General features: G+C 43.1%; 1 protein-coding gene across 2 annotated transcripts in view; it reads right to left on the reverse strand.

Moving 5' to 3' along the window:
• The window catches only part of PEX1 (peroxisomal biogenesis factor 1), a 628,515-nt gene that overhangs the window by 412,171 nt on the left and 194,298 nt on the right, over window positions 1-22,046 (reverse strand). For both annotated transcript variants that reach the window (XM_078663649.1, XM_078663648.1), the window contains exons 6-8: window positions 19,319-19,438; window positions 16,115-16,244; window positions 7,449-7,555 (exon numbers count right to left, since the gene is read on the reverse strand). In XM_078663649.1, coding sequence (XP_078519775.1) covers window positions 7,449-7,555; window positions 16,115-16,244; window positions 19,319-19,438 — 357 coding nt within the window. The remainder of the gene's footprint in view (window positions 1-7,448; window positions 7,556-16,114; window positions 16,245-19,318; window positions 19,439-22,046) is intronic.

The following is a 22,046-nucleotide window of genomic DNA, read 5'->3' on the forward strand; positions in this document are numbered from 1 at the left end:
GTAAATGCTCAAGACTTATGTTATATCTTTGTGGTAATGTTTTGGTGGGTGTATTCTAATGAAATGAAAAGAATGACCATTTATAAACCCTTTCGTGGATTATTTACAATCACCAATACAATGGTTGACAATAAGTTTTTAGGTCAAGCCTAGGCAGCATACATGCGCGGTCTTCAAGACATGCTATATTCAACCCATGGGCTTTGAACACACCATACGTTTTTGGTTGGTTGTTAGGCCTGCCTTTCGAAATTCCTTTGTTGGTGAACTAACTTACATTTGCCAATTCGAGAGGGAGTTGAGATAGTTTATGTGATTGCTCCTCTGAAGGCAGAGCCAGGCCTAAATGTTGGGATTTTTTAAATATTGATTTTGAACCGCAAATCCTCACCATAGCTCTAAAGCTCAGATAGTGCAGTTGGGAGGGATTTCTCAGGATTGGATAATGTCAGTACAACATAATCCATGCACACACATAGTTTGTGTTCTGTTTGAGCAATTGTTACTCCGCTGAGGTCTAAATTCTGTCTGCCAGCTACAGCAAAAAGTTCCATGTATAGCGTGAAGAGGAAGGAAGAGAACGGGCAACCCTGCCTCGTCGCCTCTTTATTTGTTTATAAGTTACTAGTGAACCATTGACCCTAAATCCGGCCTGGGGAATGTGATAACTGCTGAAGGCCCATGCAATTAATTTAGGGTCTATTCCCATTTGGGTTATGTTGGACTTAGCCCTTTTTGCAGGGTCATCCCTGAACTTTTTGCATTCCTCCTCTATTTTTTCTGACCTGTTGCTGGCTGTTTTATGAATCTGGGCACTTTACCACTGCTGATCAGTGCTAAAGTGCATATGCTCTCCCTATTGTAAATTGATGTATGGATTAGGGATTCCATGATTGGCTTGTTTGGTTTACTTGTCAGACTCTAGTACAGTGCACTGAGTGTGCCCAGGGCTTGTAAATTCAAATGCTGCTAGTGGGCTTGCTCTTAACAGAACAAGGTGCCAGTACTGCAGAATAAATTTATCTACTTTCAATGTACAATGAAATTAAACAATTGTCGCATAAACAGCATACACAGTGTGTCTGTATTAATCCTTTTATTTCTTTTTTCAAGTATACGAAAGCTATTTACAGTTTTTAATTAGTTTTTCCTATTTTTAGGACAGAGAGGGAGGGAAATGACTTTAAAACTTCGGAAAAGTGTGTAGTGGAAAACACAAGTGAAAAACACTTATAAAGTTGGATGGGTCCCATTCATACAGGCTCATTAAACAACCATCATTTTTTCTGTGAAAACTCACATACAACAACTCTGACTCACGGGGATGGGTAGACAAAAATGGGGTAAGACAGTGAGTGGTGAAAGGAAGGATTATCCTAGAAGGATAGTGAAGGGAAGGATTTTTAAAGAAAAATGCTCAAGTCTTTTTTGGAAAAATGAGTATCCTCACCAGGGTTCGACAGAACCAGTTACTCAGAGTGGTGGGGTACTAATATTATTCTTACATAGTATTTTGACTCATCATTAATCAGGCCATCTAACTTATATACAAACTAAATAAATTACAATGACATATCGTAGAGATTGGCCTTATGTACTCGAAGAAAGAAGGTCGACGCGTTTCGAAACCCCTTTATAATGGGGATTCTCCTCAGGACCTCAGAGGGGTAAGTCCTTGTCTTCTCAAATTGTTTCACCAGCTGTGGGGAATCCGTTGTGTGATCCTAATATAATGGTACGCACCCATCAATGCTTTGGAACGAAGTTGGCAGCTTAAAGCAAAAAGTTGATTTATTATTTGTTCAGTTCCTTAGTTCAAGGACGTTGTTCCTCTCTCTCGCTCGGCGTCTACAGATCTGCCGTCGCATCGCTAGTGGGCTTGCGACACTGGTTGTGCCACCCACAGAAGCAGCCTGTAAAAGTGTGTCTAAGGCCTGCCATTGCAGAGCCTGTGTGCAATATGGTACTGCCATGCTTACTGGGAAAGTGCACCCACTTGCCAATCCCTAAACCTTCCATTTTCTTCATATCAGACACCCCTATGGTAGGCCCAAGGGTAGGGTGCATTGTAAGTATAAGGTAGGATATGCCCTGGTGCATGTGGCATGTCCCAATAGTGAATTAAAGCCATTTTCGTTTTTCACTATTGCAAGGCTACCTATTCCCCATAGGCCAGAATGGGCAGTTAGATTATTACATCTTATAATCCTAACTGACTCAGGGAACTAGGTAGAAATTCGAGTTTAGTATGCCTGAACTCAGAATGATAAAATACATCTTTTAGTGAAGTTGGTTTTAACATTATGTGTTTAAAAATACCACTTTTAGAAAGTAGGTATTTTCTTGCCTAACTAGCCAAGCCTGCCTCTGCTAGGTTGTGTATTCCCTGTCTGGAGTTTGAGTGACAGGGCTGGGGGATTCCAAGAGACAGGACGAGTCAGTCCAGAGGTGAATAGAGAGATCTGCATCTAGATGGGAGGGAGGAGTTGCACCTGGGACCTGAATAGGATTGTGCCTGCCCCCCACAGTGCTGGCTCCACTCCCTGTGGTGCCTCTGATGTCTCTGCCCTGCACTGTGAAAGGAAACAAGGCGCAATGTCAACAGAGTACTCCAGAACTGGTTTGGACTGGGAAAAGGCCCCTCTGCCCTCAGAGGACAAAGGATTTTGAGGTATAAATATTGGGACCCTGATCCCAAGAGATTAGATCACTTTTGGACTACAAGAAGAAACCTTTGCTGAGGAGAGGAACCTGAAGAAACTGAGGAGAGACTATCCCTAAACTGAAGTGCTGCTTGGGGGATTGGCCTGGAGTGGTTGCCTGACTGCCAAAGAAAGGAGAAAGAACGTTGTGTGCTTTATTTTCAACTTGTGAAGGATTTCCAAGGACTTGGAACAGAGCTTGCCTCCTGCTGAAATCTCAGGGACAACAGACTTCACCCCCCAGCTCCTCAGAGTTCTTTGGAAGTACCTGCTGCTGTTTTTGGGCCTTCTGAGCGTGTCGCAAGGAGCTGGAAGCGCGACTCAAGAGGAAGAAGCGTGCCGCCGTCACAACTCCGAAGGAGGGGGTCGCCGCTGTAGCTGTCGTATTGCACCGCATCGAGAGAAGTGTCAAGCAACGAGGGAGAAGTGTGTCGCCATCGCTGTTGCTGCCGTCGCATCTTGAATGTCAGCACTGTAACTGTCGTATTGCACTGCATCGAGAAAAGCGTCTCGCATCCCCGGAGAGGCGCGCCGCCGTCGGAGCTGCTTCCGTCGCATCGTGGATGTCACCGCTGTAGTTGTCGCATTGTGCGGAAGCTTCTCGCAATGTCAGAGAAGAGTGTCGCAGCCGAGGCTGTTGCCCACTGAACAAGGGTGTCGCCGCTGCAGCGGACGCATCGAATCAAGACTGCTCGCATCATCGGAGAAGCCTGCTGCATCTGGAAGATCTTCACGTCAATATTTCTTTGCACCATTTCCATCGCTGCAACATTGCTTGTTGTGGAAGCGCAACGCATCGTAAGGTACATTGACGCAAAGTGTCGCATCTTAAGAACTGAACTGAACTGAGCTAAAACTACCATTTTTAAGTATAGTATTGTGGATTTGTGTCATTTATGGTCTTGTGTTAAGTCTATATAAAGTATACTTATTTTTAATATACAACTGTGTGGTGTCCATCTGTAGTGTTGTCACTTGATTACTGTATGTGGTCACAAATGCTTTACACACTGCCTCTGAGATAAGCCTGTCTGCTCGTGCCAAGCTACCAAGGGGGTGAGCTGTGGTTATTTTAGGAGTGTACTCTCTTACCCTGACTAGAGGCAAGGGTCCCTATCTGTCATAAGTACCTACCTGTGCCAACTAGAGACCCTCAAATCTAACAGGTTAGGATTGCTTTGAGAATCGGGCAGTGGACCTGGTCAAACACCTTCTCGCCGTCAACCACTAACAGAACTGCTCCTTTGCCCACTGTCCCATTTTATCAATTAGATATAATATCAGTTTTGTTTTATTATTGCAACTGCGACCTGGAATGAAGGCAGACTGATCCTGCTCCACTAAGGAACACATGCAGCCACCCAAAAGTTGGACCACGATGCTCGTCAATAGTTTGGTATTGATGTTCATAAAGGAAATTGGGCAATAAGAAGAGCAGAGTTGTGGGTGCTTGCCAGATTTGGGTACAAATGTGACAGCGGCCTGTTGCATTGTTCGCATTGCTTCCCACCTACAATGATAAACAATTGTGGGAGTACGGGTGCGATTTCTTGACAAAAGTTCTTGTCAAACAGGGTTGTGAAGCCACCAGGCAAAACCTCCTCCACCCATATTGGTTTCCCCAGGGTCCTAGACTTGGATTAAGTCAATCTTGGGAGAGGCACGCTCTCTAGAGATTTATTCATCTCCGTCTCTTGAATATCTGCCCCTGCACATAGTCTGGAATAGAAGTCATGGAATACCACCCAAATCTCTCGGATAAAGGAGTGTAGAATCCTTGTTTGGGAGCAAATGGAATGAATGTTGCCTTGCCTATCTGAGCTCACAGCTTGCAAGCCAGAACCTTACTGGCTTTATTGCTTCCCTTGTAATATTTTAGGTTTTTACTCTGATGAACATCGATTCCATTGTGTCCGAATCCAGTGGGTATGTGTTACCTGAAGTGTGCACTTAGGCGTTGACTCCCCTGTTCATTGGTGTTTTGTTTCCAGCGTACTAACTTGGTTTTCGAACTTGCATTGCTTGTCTCCTCTGTCTTGGTTATTGGCGGCCGCAAAGGAAATGAGTGTGCCCCTGATAGTGACCTCAAGTGTTTCCCCATAGTGTGTGCAGTCCCACACCCTCAGTTATTTTCTTTAAATAATCAGGAGATGGCAGTTCTTATGGAATCTCTGCTTTGTTTGTTAAAGAGGAGACTATCCCTCAATCCCCATGTGTTATGCTGTGCGGGTACCCGTGGTATGTTCAAAGTAATCCCAATCAGTGCATGATTGCACAATGCCAATACCCCTATCTTGACTGGTGCTATCTGTCCCAACTTCGCTGAAGATCCAGAAAGTGTTTGAGTCAGGCATACGTTTTGTGGGCAGCTGAGTAGCGTGTGTAATCTTGCTTGCCGGGACATAGTAGTCACTACGTGTCTTTCAATTACACTTTGCACAGCTAATCTCTTCCCACTGGAGATAGCACTCCCACGTGCCCCTCTCTATAGCCAGATTTTTCTTTCTCATTAATGGCTTATGTTCCCTTCTATGAGTACATCTTCACTAGGTGAGTCAAGGAAGTAGGACTACTGTTTTGAGGAATTGGTCTTGGCCTGTGTTATGGGCGTAAATTGATCCAATTGTAAATGTATAACCTACCAGAGACCAATCCTGCGCCTATGTACCCCCACTGACATCAACAGGTATGCCTTTCACTCTCCCTCTGAATGTGTTAGCTAACAGGACTGCCACTCAGACCTATTTTTAGGACTCTGATGAGAAGTATTTTGGGGGGAATCATTTGAATGCATTCTATGCCACTGATTTTTGAGTAGATGAGTCTTTTGTAATAAGCAAATCTGACAGAGTTTCTTACAAAATACAGCAGAGCTCTTTTCTAAGCTGGAGCGTTAAAGCCCCGAACACTGAGACTCAGTATTTTGAGGCTATTCATAAGGGGTCGGAGTTTCAGTGATGGCATTAAGTATCCCCATGAGACGTCTGCTCCCCCTGACCGTGTTTCTGATCTCCCTGTGGAATGTGATCACTTGTTCATGTACTTGGTGTCAGACAGCCTCCCTTCTGACCCTGGGTAACAGCCCCATATTGGTAACTAGTAACTTAAAACCATTCATGCTCAACCCCTGGCACAAACACTGCAAAACAGACACGATAACATACACTCTTCCCCTGTGCGAAGATACTCTTCATTATTTGCAAATCTCTCTTAGCCCCTTCGCCCTCTGTCCGGCCATATCTAATTTACCCTTGCACCTTGTCCTCATATCCACTTGGTCCAAGCTGTAGTCCCACTCTTCATCTCCAGAGACTTCTCATTTTCGAAGGTCCTCACTGGTTTCTTTCAGCTAATTAATCACTGCTTGCCTTTCCATGACTGCCATGTTTGCGGAGGTGTCCTTGCTTGAGTGCAAGCAGTTACAGAGCTGTGCCATGAAGCATCGTCCAAAGCAATCCTCTTGTGCTGCATTTGTGATGGCCAGTTAAATGGAATGGCAGGCAGTACACGGCTCTAGAGAAGTTTATTGTAGCATTAACGTGGGTATCAACGTGCCCATGGGCCCCACCCCACAGTGCGAGCTTGCAGCGTCCAGCAGGCCTCCTCTCCCAGAGGCCATGTCAGTAAACACTACAATGTGAGGCTGTCTGTTGTTCCATGCCTATAGTAGTTCCAATTGCAAGTGCCATACTGCGGAGGCCGGGGTGGGTGGGTGTTTGGGGGTTTCCTTTGGCTGGAGTGGCAGTTGGCGCGACTTACTGGGGCCACGTCAGTGACCATAGCCCCCAGCCAAAATCAGGACATAGCTTTTCAAGGCAGGAGCCTGGCGGGGCTCTCGAATTCTCATGTTGTGCATCTGTTGCGCTCCAAGCAGCTGCAGGGCATGGCCGCATACACTATTGCCTCTTCTCGAGCCCCGCTGCCTCTTTTCTGCTGTCTGTGCCTCTTCGCAGCATGTGTACAGTTGTCTCTGTCATTAGTGGACCCGTGTGCACCCGGTGAACTGAAAGCCTCCTTGATCCGTTGGCTCCTCTGCTATTAGCAAAGAGCTCTGGCTGTCCTCTTGGTTCTCTGCCAGGCTTCATGCAATCTTCTTATGGGGTCAAAAAGCTGTCCCATGTCATCGGACGAACTCGTCCAAGTCTCATCCAGGGTCTCCAGGATATGGGAGAGCAGGGATCACAAGGATTGGAGTTGGCACAATGAGGATTATACCATCAGTGACAGATGCCGAAGCGGAGGTCTGAGGAAATAGTCCTACCTCGCTGCCATCCTGGCCACACACCCCTAACAGATATTTTTCAATGGATAAAGTAAAAGATTTTCCAGGTGGCGTATGCAAAGCAACAGAATTTGGAGTGATGTTTTTCTAACAAGGTGCATACATTTAAATGTGTCCTTATAAGGATGTAATAAAGGCATCACTAATCTTCACCGTAATGTTCATTGAAGAATACAACGAGAGTTAGAGAAAATGTTCTACAAGGCTTCAATCTTTGCCAATATGCTCTACAACATCACTATAGGGAAGTTATGCAATATTTCTGATGATAACTGAACACATCAAAATATATTATCTCAAGCTCCATTTATGTGAATGTGTGTAAAAGAGGCTAAGAACAGTAAAAAGGAAACTATTGTGCAACACATCAACTACATTTATGACTTTTTGATTTTTCCCCCATTAATCTTGCTCCATTTTAAAAATGGTGGATACACAAACACCAGAATTTACTTGATATTTACCTGTATGTTTGTCTGCTGCAGAAAAGTGGAACTTAGCATAAACATACTCTCCTCTGTGTCTTTGTTATTTGTGGGATTTACTACACTTAGCACAAACTCTGTGGTTTCTGTGGGAAGAGGAAAAATAGCAAACAACTATGAACTGAGTTCTAGTTTCTAATGTTTTTCTTAGTTTTCAATTAGTATCAAAGGAAACTTAGAATAACATGTACATGACAGTGCAGATTTTCCGAATCGTATCACAATGTTAATGTTCATACATCAGCATATCAATGTTGCAAAGAATGACAGGCCATAATCAAATACCATGTCTAAGACCCATGGAATAAACCAAATACAATCTCATCAGTGAACAGGGTTATGGCAACCATCACTGCCAATAACTATGCTGCTTTACATATAGTTGCAACTAGCCTTTTTCTGCACATATATTTATTTCGGATTCATGTAGTTTCCACTTTTTGGGCATCAGAGAAAAGATAAGGCCGCAGCTGTTCCCAGATATCCTTAAATTGGGAAGTAAGTGGCACAAGCGAGACAAAAGCGTTCATGTCATCATCATTGAACGTCAGAGCTGCTAACCATTGTTCGGTAGTCAATGTACCTCTTGCGCCACAAAAGATGGAAACTTCTTTTGGTCAATAACATCGCCTGCCAAAGAAGCCCATCTTCTCCTGTTATCCTGTATCTTCCTTATCCACGCCAGCAAAGCCATCAACTGTAGCAGTGCCTATGCAATTTCTATCACTTTGCTAAGCAGCTCAAAAAAGTGAATCCAATATTTCTCAATGCTCAGGCATTGCATGCCTGATGTATAAAATCCTCCACAGCTGCAACATCTGTCATATTCTCTAAGACCCAATCTGTGTAGTAATGCTGGTGTGTAAAGCATCTGCGCAAATACTTAAAATGTACCAAGCCGTGTCTACTATTTAATGATACTCTTGTAGTTTGTGAGCAACAAACAGCCACTGTTCCTTAGTGATACCACAGTTTTAATTTGCTTTCCTATTTTCTACGGCTACAAGAAGGTACAGGTGTGGCACCTTTGCTGATGTTTCAGTACAAATGTGAACCTTATTTCCCCACTCCCCGCACTTATTTAATCTTAGGATGTTTAATGGCTTGGGCTCAGCAGGATATCACTGCCCATCAGGTTTAAAAATATGCACTGTCCGGAAATAAAGAAAAATGTCAAGGCTCGACACATGGCCAAAACGTAAACTCCTGTATGAACAGGAATTTAACATTCACGTATAGTTGTCCCCTTTTGGGGTAGCCCGAGTTTTCGCAAATGAGATATGACCTTAGGCTCAAACGTTGCCTGAATCTTAAGGTTATATATTAATGGAATTTGGGGGAGTATATTATTTCGGACTCGTGGTACATTGCTAATTCATACCATGCCCATATTGTGTTATCAACTTGGTTTATCTGCCAAAGAATCATATGCCTTTTCATATGTAAAATATAGCTGTCGCAGGTAGATCTGGATCAGTATGGTGCATTTGGCCAAACAGCATTCATATATTTTGTGTTGTCGCTCTCTGTGGATTATAACCAGATTGAGCTAGTAGTATTATTCCCAACATATACAGCAGTGGGCATTTGAACATGATCTTGACCAATAGACTAGCATCTAAATTATGTAAAAAAAAATTGCGTAGATGATGAGCACTTAGATGGTGACTTGTCAGGCTTCAATTGAATGGCAATCAATCAATCAAACAGGGGTTTATAAAGTGGGCTACACACCCTGTGGGTGTGTGTGTGTGGGGGGGGGGGGGGGGGCGTGCAGCTCCAGATCAGTCGAAGAGCCAGGTCTTGAAGTTCTTCCTAAAGGTGTGAAGAGAGGGGAAGTGTCTGATGTTGACTGGGAGCTCCTTCCAGGTCTTTGCTGCGAGGTAGGAGAAGGCTCTTCTGCCTGCTCTGGTTCTGTGGATTTGTGGGGTCCGTGCCAGGGCGAGATCGGCAGAGCCGCTGTTCCTATTGTGTACGTGGAAGCAGACTCTTTCGTTGAGGTATTTGGGTCCGATGTGGAAAGATTTGCAGGAGTGGGCGATTAGCTTGAAGGATACTCTCATCTCAATGGGGAGGCAGCGGAGGTCTCGCAGGTGCGGGGTCATGTGCTCGTGTCGTGGGGTTCCAAGGACAAGTCTGGCTGCGGTTTTCTGGATGGTCTGGAGCCTGTGTAGAAGAGTTTTGTTGATTCCGGCATAGAGGGCGTTACCGTAGTCCAGTCTGCTAGTTACAAGTGCATGGGTGACGGTCTTTCTGCATTGGTGGGGGATCAACTTGAAGGTCTTGCGGAGGGAGTTCAAGCAGGTGGAGGCAACGGCGTTGGTCTGGCGGGTCATGGGGAGGGAGGAGTCTAGAATGATGCAGAGGTTCTGAGCGTGGTCCGTAGGGGTGGGTGGGTGGGTTTCTGAAGGCTGTGGGCCACCAGGCTCTCGGAGCAGCACACCATTTTTTCAAGCTTCCTCATACATTTTCAGCATATGCTGCACTAGTGTGTAAGCATAGGATTTGTAAAAGTGGTCTGTTGCATACTCTGGCTTTTCCCCGCAGCTAAGAAACAGATCGCTTTTCTAATATCAGCTACTTAGAGGTGCAAATGAGAGATCTGTATCCCATCTCTCTAGCCACACTATGGCGGCTTTGTCTATATAATCGGTCCTTCCTTATGTAGGGGTTTCTGTTTGTGCTTCACACAGGTTTGCATAAAATGATCCAGATATCACCAGACTTCATCTGACCAGACTTCTGTCTTTTGTTTCTATTTCAATAATATTGTGTGCAGCTTAGTAAGGTTTACTAGGTTCTGCCTGGATGGTCACCTTCACCATACCAGCGTGCCACTGCATATCTGTCTAACAGTTTGGCCTTAGTTTCAGCTCTCTCTTTATAGCTGTCAAATAGGCATTTTATTTTTACAAGAACCATCTTTTCCCCAGTACTCTGGCAGTCAAACACTTCGTATCTCTACCTCAGATTTCTCCATAGTGTCCCTCGCCACTTCAGCCTGCTTACCTAATATAGGACTTAAAGGCCTCCCAGACCAGAGTAGTGCTAGCAACTGACTGTAGATGGAATGCAAAATGTTCCATCTATGTTCAGCTATTTCCAGTCCTATCTCCATCTTGAAGACCGTGTCTATTACAGCCTCACATGGAAACCACCATTGGCTATACCTAGTAGCGATCCTGAGGATCTTGCATTTCAACACTATGGGCAATTGGACAGGCAGTGTGTGTGAAAGAATTGTGATCAATGTCACCCAGGCATATGAATCTTTGGATAAGAGCCAGTAGTCTAGTCATTACGAGGCATCATGGACCTATGAGCAGAATGTGTAGTCTCATTCCTCTAGGTTCCAAATACTCAAGATATCTGTTAAACCATATTGTTTTCCCAAACTAGTTAATGTTTTGTTGGCAGCCAGATGTCCACAAGCTGAAGGTTTTGAATGATATTTAGACACCTTTATCACTATGTTAAAATCATCACCCCAGAACATCGTGTTAGGAAACAATTTGCTATAGATAATATAAAGAGTTGCATAACATAGTGACAATCATCAATATTTGGCGCATCTATTGAACTACAAGATACATGCCTTGACCATCTTTAATTGTGGCCAAAGATAAAAGAGGACACTCTTATGTATTTGAATAGCCATTCGTCTGGCGTGCAAGTTGTAAGTGGAGAAAAAAAAACGCCAAACCGTACTCTTTAGTAATTCTATCCCCTCTATCAGGGGTCAAGGGTGCTTCCTGCAGGAATGCCACTAATATGTTAGGTCTCTGGCAATATACCAAGGCTTCTGACCTTTCTGGTATTGTTCAGCCATCCAATATATCACAACATACTGAGCCCTAGATTACCTCTTGCACTCGTCACCCACACAGTGATTTGGCCACTAGTTTGTCCACATATATCTTTGACAGCCTGTCTAACTTCAACCAACTATGTAAAGTGATGCAAACTGTGGTACTCATGCAGTTGGTGTCAGTTGTACAGCCTGTAAATCTACCCAACAACTCCTCCCCTCTCCCACTCTGCCCCTTGAACTGACCAGCACATTCTCATACTAACAAAAAGAACAAGAAACGCAAATTAAATTGTGCATTGCCCAAAAGGGGCATATATCAAAGACCCACATCCAGCAGCTGGTTCAGCCCAACTTTAATACGTCTTATCACATAAGGTGCCGTGGTCCCTAGGGATATGCACAAATAATCTCCTTTATCACAGCCACAAGTCCAAGGTGTCCTAAATTTGATAGATCACCATTCTTACATCTACCTATCCGCAATGTAATAGATTTAGCAGTATGGTGTGCTGCTTAATCATTTGTAGGCTAGACTTAGTCTATGTCATATGTAGTTAGGCTCTCTGCTTCTGCTGCCCTGGTATCTTCCTCCACATGTATGTCCTCTTTTGCTTGGTGACAAGGTATTCCTTGACATATTTTCAAGCGTTCGGTCTCTTGATGATCCATTTAGAGTTATCTTCAGCTTAACTGGGTATAGCTCTGCATACTGAGCATGGTTATCCCTTTTAAATGGCGAAAATGTTCATTGAGCTGCCTAAATGTTTGCATGAAGTCAGAGAATATAGCTATTTTCATGCTTTAATATTCAAGTTCTTCCTTTTCCCTGGCTTTGTGCAGTGCTGTGTTCCTGTCTCTAGAATTCAATAGTGATGATGGGCCAGGGGCCACTACAGGGGGTGGCTAAGGACCTAATGACCGGTGTGCCCTCTCAACCTCAGATAAATGAGAACATATTGCTGCCGAAGGGATTTGTGAGGAGGGACTCCGCAAAGGTTTTGTATTTAGTTACCGCAATTGTTTTTTGTATGGCCATTATTCGCACATTGTTCTGCCTGGACCTGGCTTATAGGTCATCATTCGTGGCCACTGTAGTCTTCTGGAGCTTTTCTAGTTGAGATACCTTCATTTTTAGTGGGGCAGTCTTTGAAGCCGGATAATGATTTTCTTTGGTAACCCAGGGTAAATATTGGGCAGTATTTTTAGAACTGGAATAACTAAAATGTTCTCTCTTTGGAGGAGTGGGAGGATTTACGCAAGACTCAAAGCTGTATGTTGACATCCTTTACCACAGCGCTCACCTTGGGAAAGATCGAGAGCTCGGAATACAAGTGAATTTTAACAAGGTAGATGCTGGCATGTGTAGGTGATGACCTGAAAGGTTTTGTTTGCAGAGAAAACTCTTTTTGATCCAGTGCAAGTCGCAGGCATGACAAGAGATAACAGGTTTCGTTGACAAACTTTTTTTCAATAATGTTTGTGCATGGCATCATAGTACATTTCAAATTCATAGTCTAGGACAAGGGTCTCCAACAGGTAGCTCGTCAGAACCCTGGAAGTGCAGTCCAGCAGAGTGTGTAATTCAGAGGGCCAAGCCACAATGAAGAAGAAAGCACTACATATCTAAAGGGGACACACGGTGACCACCTGTGGGATGTGAAATACAACAACCTGTTTGCACTTAGCAAAGCCACATTGAGATTTGTCATTTTACAAGCCCCATTCTATCAGTCATACAGTGTGTGTGAGCAAGAGGCAAGATGTTCTTGAAGTGAATTTACTTAAAATGAAATAGAAAATCTGTATTTTAAGCGAGTGATATGCTGATGTTGGAGAACAAAATGGTAAACCATATTTAAAGCTGTTCTTTCAATAATAATTCATATGTGTTTGGGAGATGCATAACTGTTTGTATTTCCTTGGTGCCAGCGGGCACTTGGTGCTGTGACTGTTATTTCATTAGGAATGTGGAGGTATTTTATATTGATAGGTTTTTACCAAAATTGCTGTTGGTAATCCCATTTTATGTGTTGTGGTGGTCAGTGTTCTATTGAAATATTGAGTGCCAAAATATTGTTTCCAGCATGTCGACAACCACATCATCATGAAGGTAAGCATGTATAAGTATAGTTTTATTTGTGACCTTAATTTGAGTGATCACTACTATAATCCTGCAAGTTGTGGTCACTATTATTGTCGCATCCGATAAGGTCACTACTGCAACATTAATCAAAGTCATTAGTAGCTCGAAACAAAGATCAGAAGTAGCTCTTGTTATACAAAAGGTTGGAGACCCCTGGTCTAGGAAGATTGAGAAGGAAATTAATCATTAATCCACACAAAGCAGTAAAATAAATGTTTACTTAGGAGATTCTGGGATACTTACATTAGAATTTAGACATTTCATGGTGCTCTTAAGATGGAGAATTGGACCCTGCTTTTTAACTATCTAATACTATCAAGCAAGGGTTTCCAATTGTTAGGAATGCTAGGGATCAGGACAAAAGAGAACACACATTCCTTGAAATCATAATTGTAATCACGAGAATGAACTTGCACCAAGAAATTAGAACAGAATTGAGAATCTATGTTCACTGGTGTGATGTCAAACTAGTAAGTAGATTGTACTGCACAGCACAATGAATCTTACATTTCTATAGTTAAAGTTCAAGAATGTGCAAATTTGAACGTGTTTGAAAAGGAAAGATTTTGGTTGTATGTGAAAAACTCACAGTATGTTGATCAGGGTGCGACTGCGATTAAACACTTATTCCCCCAAAAAGTCATCTTCCTTGACTCTTTAATGGAAAGATTCATGCAAACCCTCAGCTTGAGGAAGGGGGAGAGGGTGCAAGACAAAGTGTGATTTTTCATGTTAATTCTTATAGGAAGCTTTTTTCTCGGATACAGAAAAACTGTTGAACAGAATTACTTCAATTTAGCAAGTTAGAACATTACTCAGAAGGCAAGTTTTTTGTGATTTGTTGTAAATCTGTTGACCCGTTTTTTGAGAAATTATCCCTCAATGAGGCGGTCAGTTTGGGCATGGGGGTTAACCCTCAGAAAAAGTTAGGTATATTCAGATGGTTAGTCCCTTGGTACTGTAGTGTAGGGGTACATCAAAAACCAATTTATTTTGTTATTCTGCAATCTAATTGGTTGAGGAGCTATTTCTTCCTTTACCCATTTCGGCACAGTGGGACGTTTCTGCAGTACCAAAACAATCTGATTGGCTGACCGCATCATTGAACAAAATGTTGAGGCCGCCATTATAGAACTTTGGGACTCGGTTCCAGATTCTGAATTTCAAGATAGAAGGGCACATAAGGGGCAGGGTGAGGACACCCTGACATTCCCCACCCCAACACATGTGAGGGGGTTCTTAGGTGTTCCCTTCACCCTCCTGCAATTCAAATTAGACTATTACTACCACAGGGCTCCAAGCGACACAAGTGCGGTACCGCAGTACTATGTTAGTGTAAGGGTACAGTGGTACTGAAAATAATAATAAAATGCACTGGCCATGCCCTGCATCCAAGCCCTGCTGCACACATCCCAAGGCAGTGCGCAGCAGAGGGTTAGGCTACAGGGTCCGGCCAAAGGCAATATGAAGCAGGGCTTCACGCATGACATGTTAAAGGATGTTGTTAAAGACCTACTGAATCATTTTTGAGAGTGTCTTGTGTGCGATGATAACCTTAACTGCTGAATGTCAGTGGTTTTAGCTTTTTGAGGCAGAACCATAACTCAGTTTCTAACTTTTTTCAGTTCATTTTATGATGTACTTCGTTTTCTTGTATTTAGTGGATATGTGCAGTGGCGGTTGGGCCCAGGCACCCAACTTCCACTGCACACAGTTTCTTCTGTGTGCAGCATTTGGCTACCCACCTCTCGGTCATTGATTCTCTATTTCTCACTTTCTATCTCACTGTTGCATACTTTTTCTGCTTTCTTAAACTCTGTTTTGGGAAAGGTGGGAATGAAATCTAAGTCACAATTTGACAAAATGGTGGAACAGTCCACTATTTAAAAAGGAAGCTCATGCAATTAAATTTTGAGTTACCAATCATGCAGATTTTTTTGTGTTTTTTCCAGGTCTGTTACTCGAATTTTCCATGCCTTTAGATTCCCCCAAGCCCACAACTCCCAACGCACCACTGCCCAGTAGTGAGATTCTTTGGTAAAGTGCTACCCCATTCCTGTAGAAATGTTTTTTCAAAAGCACAAAAGTTTTGATTCGTTATCAATTCATGAATTTCATGATTGCAAAAATAAATATCAATAGAGATTACTAGCCAAGCAAATTTGTCTACAAATTCAAATATGACTGACAGGGGTTGAAGATCACAGAACTGCAACAATAAAAGGCAGAAATATACAAAAATGTTAACCTTTTCAAGCCCACCCGCCGAGCGTATATACCAAAATCTACTGAACAGATTTTTACCAAACCCTCAAAACCATGCTTTCCGAGTAATGTTCTACTTTCAAGCCACATTTTGGTGGGTATCTGTACAGCTGTTTTTGCTGTAAGTGCAAGCAAATATTCCTATTGGTGCTAAAATGAGGGAACACCACTTTTATCACTACTCCCCCTTAACATTTTTCCCTGCGTGCATATCAACAAAACTTGCAAGCCAGACCGTAGCAGACTAAGCTGGTCAAATAGCAATTTTCTTGGAGGTCCACGGGAGGCAAAAAAAAATAAAGTCTTAATTGAGGGAGCGACAGAACCAGAATTGCAAAGTGGCGAATTATCTATATATATGTGTGTGTATATACATTATATGCTTGTGCACACGTAAATGAGAATGACTCCAGTAACTTAGCCTACTTTCTTTTTCTTTCATGGACAAAGTAATGTTGTCCATGTAGCCCATAATCCAAGGAAGATTGACAGAAACACAAGACCGCAGCCAGGAACTAAAGGCAGACTTTACATCTTGTTCGCTTATATCTGCATCCTGAAAAAGAAAAACAAAGTTAGATTTAGAGAATAAGAAAAGATTTTCCTGGTATATCAGACAAAGAAGCAAGGATTTTCATTCTAGAAGTCTTTCACAGAACAATTTCCATACAGCATCACATTCCCAGTGACTAGCGCCATACAGTAGTAACCTAAAGAGTTAAAGGGTGCTATGATGCTACTGCAATGGCTGCGCTAGACAGATGAAATAGCATAACATAAGTCAACAGAAAAGCTTAACGCTATAACATTTTCTGGCTAATTTTGCCAGATATCAAAATGTCAATCATAGATCATGATCCTTCATTATTTATTTGATTGGCTTACCTGCACATGTTGGTGCCTGACATACATTTTAGTGGAATAACATACAACATTTAGCAACACAATTGTACTCAACACAAATAAAATGTATACTACCTCGAACAACTGTACTCCAAGGTGGATATATTTCAAAGATTCATATCCAAGATTTGTTAATCATCAGACTGGGACTACACAGAAGGAACTTTTAAAACAGCAGTAGTAGAATGCACTAATTTAACATTATACTATGTTCAGTCTATCCATCACAGTGTATGATCAGCAGACCACCAGTGAGGTTGAAATGCTCTGAACGCACTACCTTAAAAGAATGAGTGTGGGAGCACCTGAATTAAAACCATGTCAAGAGGCTAAGTAATACGTAATCACTGTATATACAAGTGCTGTTAACACTGGAGCTGTTTGAATCGAAGGAATGTAATTGTGAACATACATGTTGCCTTTCCCTCGAGGTGTCTGCATAACGCAGAACTTCACTATAGTACCACGGAACAAAAGGCTCTGGCGTGCATGTGGGCCATCAAGCATTTTAAAACACGTCTGGGGCAGGACATGTATATAATGTACAGACCACAAACACCTGCAGTATCCCCTGGGAGAGACACTTATGGGAAAGGTGTCTCGACAATCGGTGAGGTTGTTATTGAGATTATAAGAATTCAAATTTGAGATACCACATATGTCTGGCAAGGAGAACGCGAGAGCTGATTTTTTATCAAGGTTTCCCATAGACCAAAAGTACAAAGATTCAACAGTGTCAGCAGAAATGGTTTGTGTGTGGTTGGTTTGGTGTATGGCTTAACATAAGATAATTGTGCAATCTAATTTCAAGAATAGGGCGAGTGTGTACAATTTTGGTCTGAGATTAAAAAGTTTATTGGGAAATGTTGTCCCAAGTAACAGCTTACAAGGTGAGTTACGATCTCATTAAAAGGTTCAGGCCAAGCGAAGTCTGAGGAGGGTACATTAATGAGAGGAGAAGTGGTTGGTCATCCAAATGTTTTACATTCTAAATTAATATACTTGGCTCTTAGGAAACATCTAGGCATGCCAGTCACTACAAAAGGCTATGTGAACTTTACTGGTGGCTTTCCATGCGCAACAATTCTGAGTTATTCACATGCTCACCTCAAGCTGCTCAAAATGCTGACACTTGTCTTACCACTTGTAACACCCAACAATGTCTGTTCTATTTTCACAGAAATCATGGTGAAAAATGTGTTATTATGTGGGTTCTGTACAAGGTTTGCAGCATGAAAAGATATGTCAATGAGCTTGTAGATTTCAATTCCAAATGGGTATATCACATCTTTGTTAACATGCAGTGTTGTAAATTATCTGGGAAATGTCTTTATCGTCAAAGGATATCCACACAAATTAGTCTCCGATAACTGTGTTCAATTTGTGTACTACAAGATGAAATATCATTTGTACCGGGCAGGAATCAAACAACTCACTGTAGCACTTTACAACACACAAAACAATCGAATTACGGAAAGACTTAAATGAATTGTTAAGGAAACCATTCATCTTGCTACTAATGCTGGTAGTAATGTAGATGAGGCATTAAGAGACAGGCATTGGAACTACCATGTTACACATCATTGCACCATTGATACATTCCAAAGATCCTATATCCAACCTGCCTGTGTATGTTCAAGAGTGGTATGGAGGAGATGGTGCTGTCAGTATGCAGGCACTTAGGGACAAAGTAAGATTGGTACAAATAAAGAGTTCAGATAGATGCAATAAGCTGCACCACAATAAGGAAATGCTTTAAATATGGCTGTTCTTGTCAGGATATAGAAGTCTACCAGTGTTGACAAAGCTCAGAAACCTGCATCATTAGAGTGAGCAATGGGCTGGTACAGGGGCTAAAAGGCTTTTGGAGAAGCAAGAGAAGTAATGAGAATAAATGGGGAAGTAAAACGCATATTTCCGCATTTATTTAACTGCAAAACATGCACTCATTCTGTGATGCCTGCCACGTTTTAGCTAATCAAGCAGTCAAATATAACAAAACACTGCACTAGCATTACATACAAACTTTTATTAAGGTATGCCTTTATTTGACGAAATTCGATGCTGTTTTTTTAACTCATCATGATGTTTATCTGCTCAGTTGTTGGCGTTGAATTCATGAAGGACATCATGGAGAGTCATTCACAAGAAGCACAATTTTCTGTATTTTTCGGCTTTTAAAAATAAATACAGAGAGGAAACACATTGTTTTCTGTCTGTATTTAACTGTAGAAATATGTAAACACGGAAAACTGGGAGCCTTGTACAAGTGAGCCCCGTAAACTTTAAAATTAACACCTATAAAAGCAGTTTAATGTCCACCAGAAGATGACAGCACGCCTACTCTCATGAGAAATTCTATGAAGCATGGAGCCCATTAAAAACAAAAAACACGGCTCCAAGATATAGTTAGAGATGCTGTATACTATACGGAAACCCCTTTCTAGTGAAATTAGATTGGAGGTAAACAACTGCAGTGTGATACTGTTGAGGAGAAAGACACACCCAGAAATGCTCCAATTACTACATTTTCACAGAAGGGAATATCTCCTACTCTTAATGACAGTTGATAATAAAAAGGGGTTACAACATTCCCACTTGAATCTAGGGATAACTGAAAATGCCAAGAGCTTCCATACACACAAAAAGTAAGCACATTATTTACAAATATGATTACCTTGGCAGGTGTGCACAAACACGTCCAGTAACAGAACAAACCTTACTCACCAGAGCATCCTTCGGCTGAAGCAGGAGTGTGGTTGGTATCTTTGGGATGACGTCTGATGAGGTAATTCTCACAGCAGCATGCAATTCAATGTCAAGTCTTGTTCGTAGGTCATCTGGTATCTAAAAATCAATGTTTTACAAACGAAAAGAAATTGGTAACAGTAACATTTCGGAACATCATTCCAATACCTTCATCGCAATTTTAAAACCTTCCTTCTGTTAGCATTTAATCATTAAAATACTCAGAATCATAATTTCATAAAGTGCTCAATGAATTAAAACGGATGAATTTTTCGTTCATAGAGTTTCTCTTCTCTTTTTTTGAAAAAGTTAAGATATACTTTGCGACAACAATAACACAACCTATTTGCCTTGTTCCCAACAAGGTTGCCTGCGCTTCAAAATGTGAATGCAGGGAAATTTGGGAAGCGTCACAACACCGGGTTTATCAATAGGGGTCCAAATCAAGTAGAATTCTCCACCCGCTTTGCTAGGTTGATAACACTCCAGCGATTGTCCCCACCATGTGCAACGCTGACGGGTCTATAAGTACGTCGCCAGAGGGCGTGGCCAGGTTGCACAACACTTCACGACCCTATACGCACGACACCAACAGATCTCGGCCGATTTAATTGCGGAATTCCCTACACATATTCCACTGCGGAAAAATCCTGACCACTTGCGTGCACAATTGGAGGTCCCAATTACTCTGGACAACTGACTGGCGCCTTCAATGTGTTATGCCCGGGGCGTGCCCCAGGTCCAAATGGATTCCCTATGGAATTCTTGCGGCCCAACATGCATTTATTAGGCCCCCATTTATTAGCAGCAATCCTGGAGGCCGAGGAATTAACCACATTGCCCCAGGATTGGCGACATGCAGATATAGTTTTATTCCTCAAGCCCAGTCGCCCTTCGGATGACCAGTCCTCTTACTGCCCCATTTCCCTCATTAACTTGGAGCCAAAATTGTAAGGGAAAGTCCTTGCTGATCGCTTACAAACATGTGTCTTGGAGTTGATCCATTCAGACAAGTCGGGATTTATGCCCCAAAGGGCCACCCGCCATAATATCCGGGAGGGTATAAAATGCAATGGCAGCAGCCCCAGCGTTAGGCTGGCCAGCTGCCATGCTCTTGGCCGACATTGACAAAGATGTCGACTCACTAAATTGAGTTTACCTCTTTCAATTACTCGAGGCGATAAATGCTGGTCCGCATTTCATTGCATATGTTCGCCTGCTCTATACCAACTTAACGGCGTCAGTACGCATTACCGGGCACTGCTCCCACCCCTTCCCCATCCAAAGAGGCACTAGTCAGGGCTGCCCCCTGTACCCACTATTGTTCGCCCTAGCGGTCGAGCCCTTAGCAGCATGGGTTAGAAGTGACCTGGTGCTCCACGACTTTGAATGGTCCCAGTCGCGATCGGACCATAAAGCAATATATGCAGACGATGTACTATTTTTTAGGATGGACCCCTGGTTCTCTGGGCCCGCTTATTAGAAATCCTCAGAGTGTTTGGGGAGACTACCGATCTACACACAAACCCCCGCAGAATCTGTGCTGTTTACAGTGTGCGGTCATCAAGGTTGCGAGGCTTGGGCATCGCAGTTATCCCGCAGTTTCAAATATCACAGCATTTTCTTGTCACCATGCGCCAAAATCTCATGGGCGCACAATATCACTCCATTGCTAGCGAGTCTCAATGATGAAACGGCAATATGGTCCTCCCTTCCCTAATCCTTATACGGGCGTTTGGCCATCTAAAAGATGGTGTCACTGCCCTGGATTCTATATCGCCTCCAAAACTGTCCTTATCCTATTCAGCGTTCTTGGTTCGCACAGGTCAACGCCATACAAAACAAATTCCTCTGGAACAGTGGGGCGGTCAGGGTCGCTCTGCGCTCATGTGCAGAATCCACATACTGCGGGGGGATTGCGGCAGCGGACATTTACTTTTATTACGTGGCGTCCCATATATTTGTGGTGAATGAATGGTGGTACAACTCCCCCACAGACCCGGCATATGCGATCGAGCAAGCGGCAATGGAACGTACTCCCCTCCTTCACCTCCTATATAGTGCAAAACGCCTGGATTTCATGCCTCCCGCAGGTAAAGTCGTGATACAGCTATGGCGGGCTAAAGTTAGACAGATGGGCTGGAATGGGAAATTTACCCAGGTAACCCCACTATGGAAGGGTACATATCTCCGCCCCGTGGCCGCCTTTGGGGGGGAGGGTTCCAGGGATGGGACCTAGTGGGAATATCGACCCTCGGTGATGTGATGAGTGGTACTACACTGAAATCCTTCAAGCAACTACAGGTTGAATATAACTTACACAAAACACAATTCTACAAATTCCTCCAACTCCGTCATGCACTCACACCCCTGATCCACACGCTTGAGACCCTTCCGGAATTCCACCCATTAAAAGGCTGCCCATGGGCGATTTAGGCCACCACAAGATCAGGCAAATATACCAGACCCTGCTGACCCACACACAGTCAACAAGACTCGGCTGGCGTGGCAAGCCAATATCCCCGATTTGACAGACGGCGACTGGGCTGAAGCTATCGCTAGCCCGCAGGGTGCAGCGGTGTCTACAGGATACCGCCTGATACAGTTTAAATATTTGCACCGGGCATACTATACCTGGACTAGACTCTGGCAGATGGGAGTTATTCAGTCGCCTACATGGCTGCGGTGTGACAGGGAGGAGGGGACA

This window comes from Lissotriton helveticus, chromosome 10 (assembly GCF_964261635.1).
Source record: "Lissotriton helveticus chromosome 10, aLisHel1.1, whole genome shotgun sequence".
In the NCBI taxonomy this organism is placed as follows: domain Eukaryota; kingdom Metazoa; phylum Chordata; class Amphibia; order Caudata; family Salamandridae; genus Lissotriton; species Lissotriton helveticus.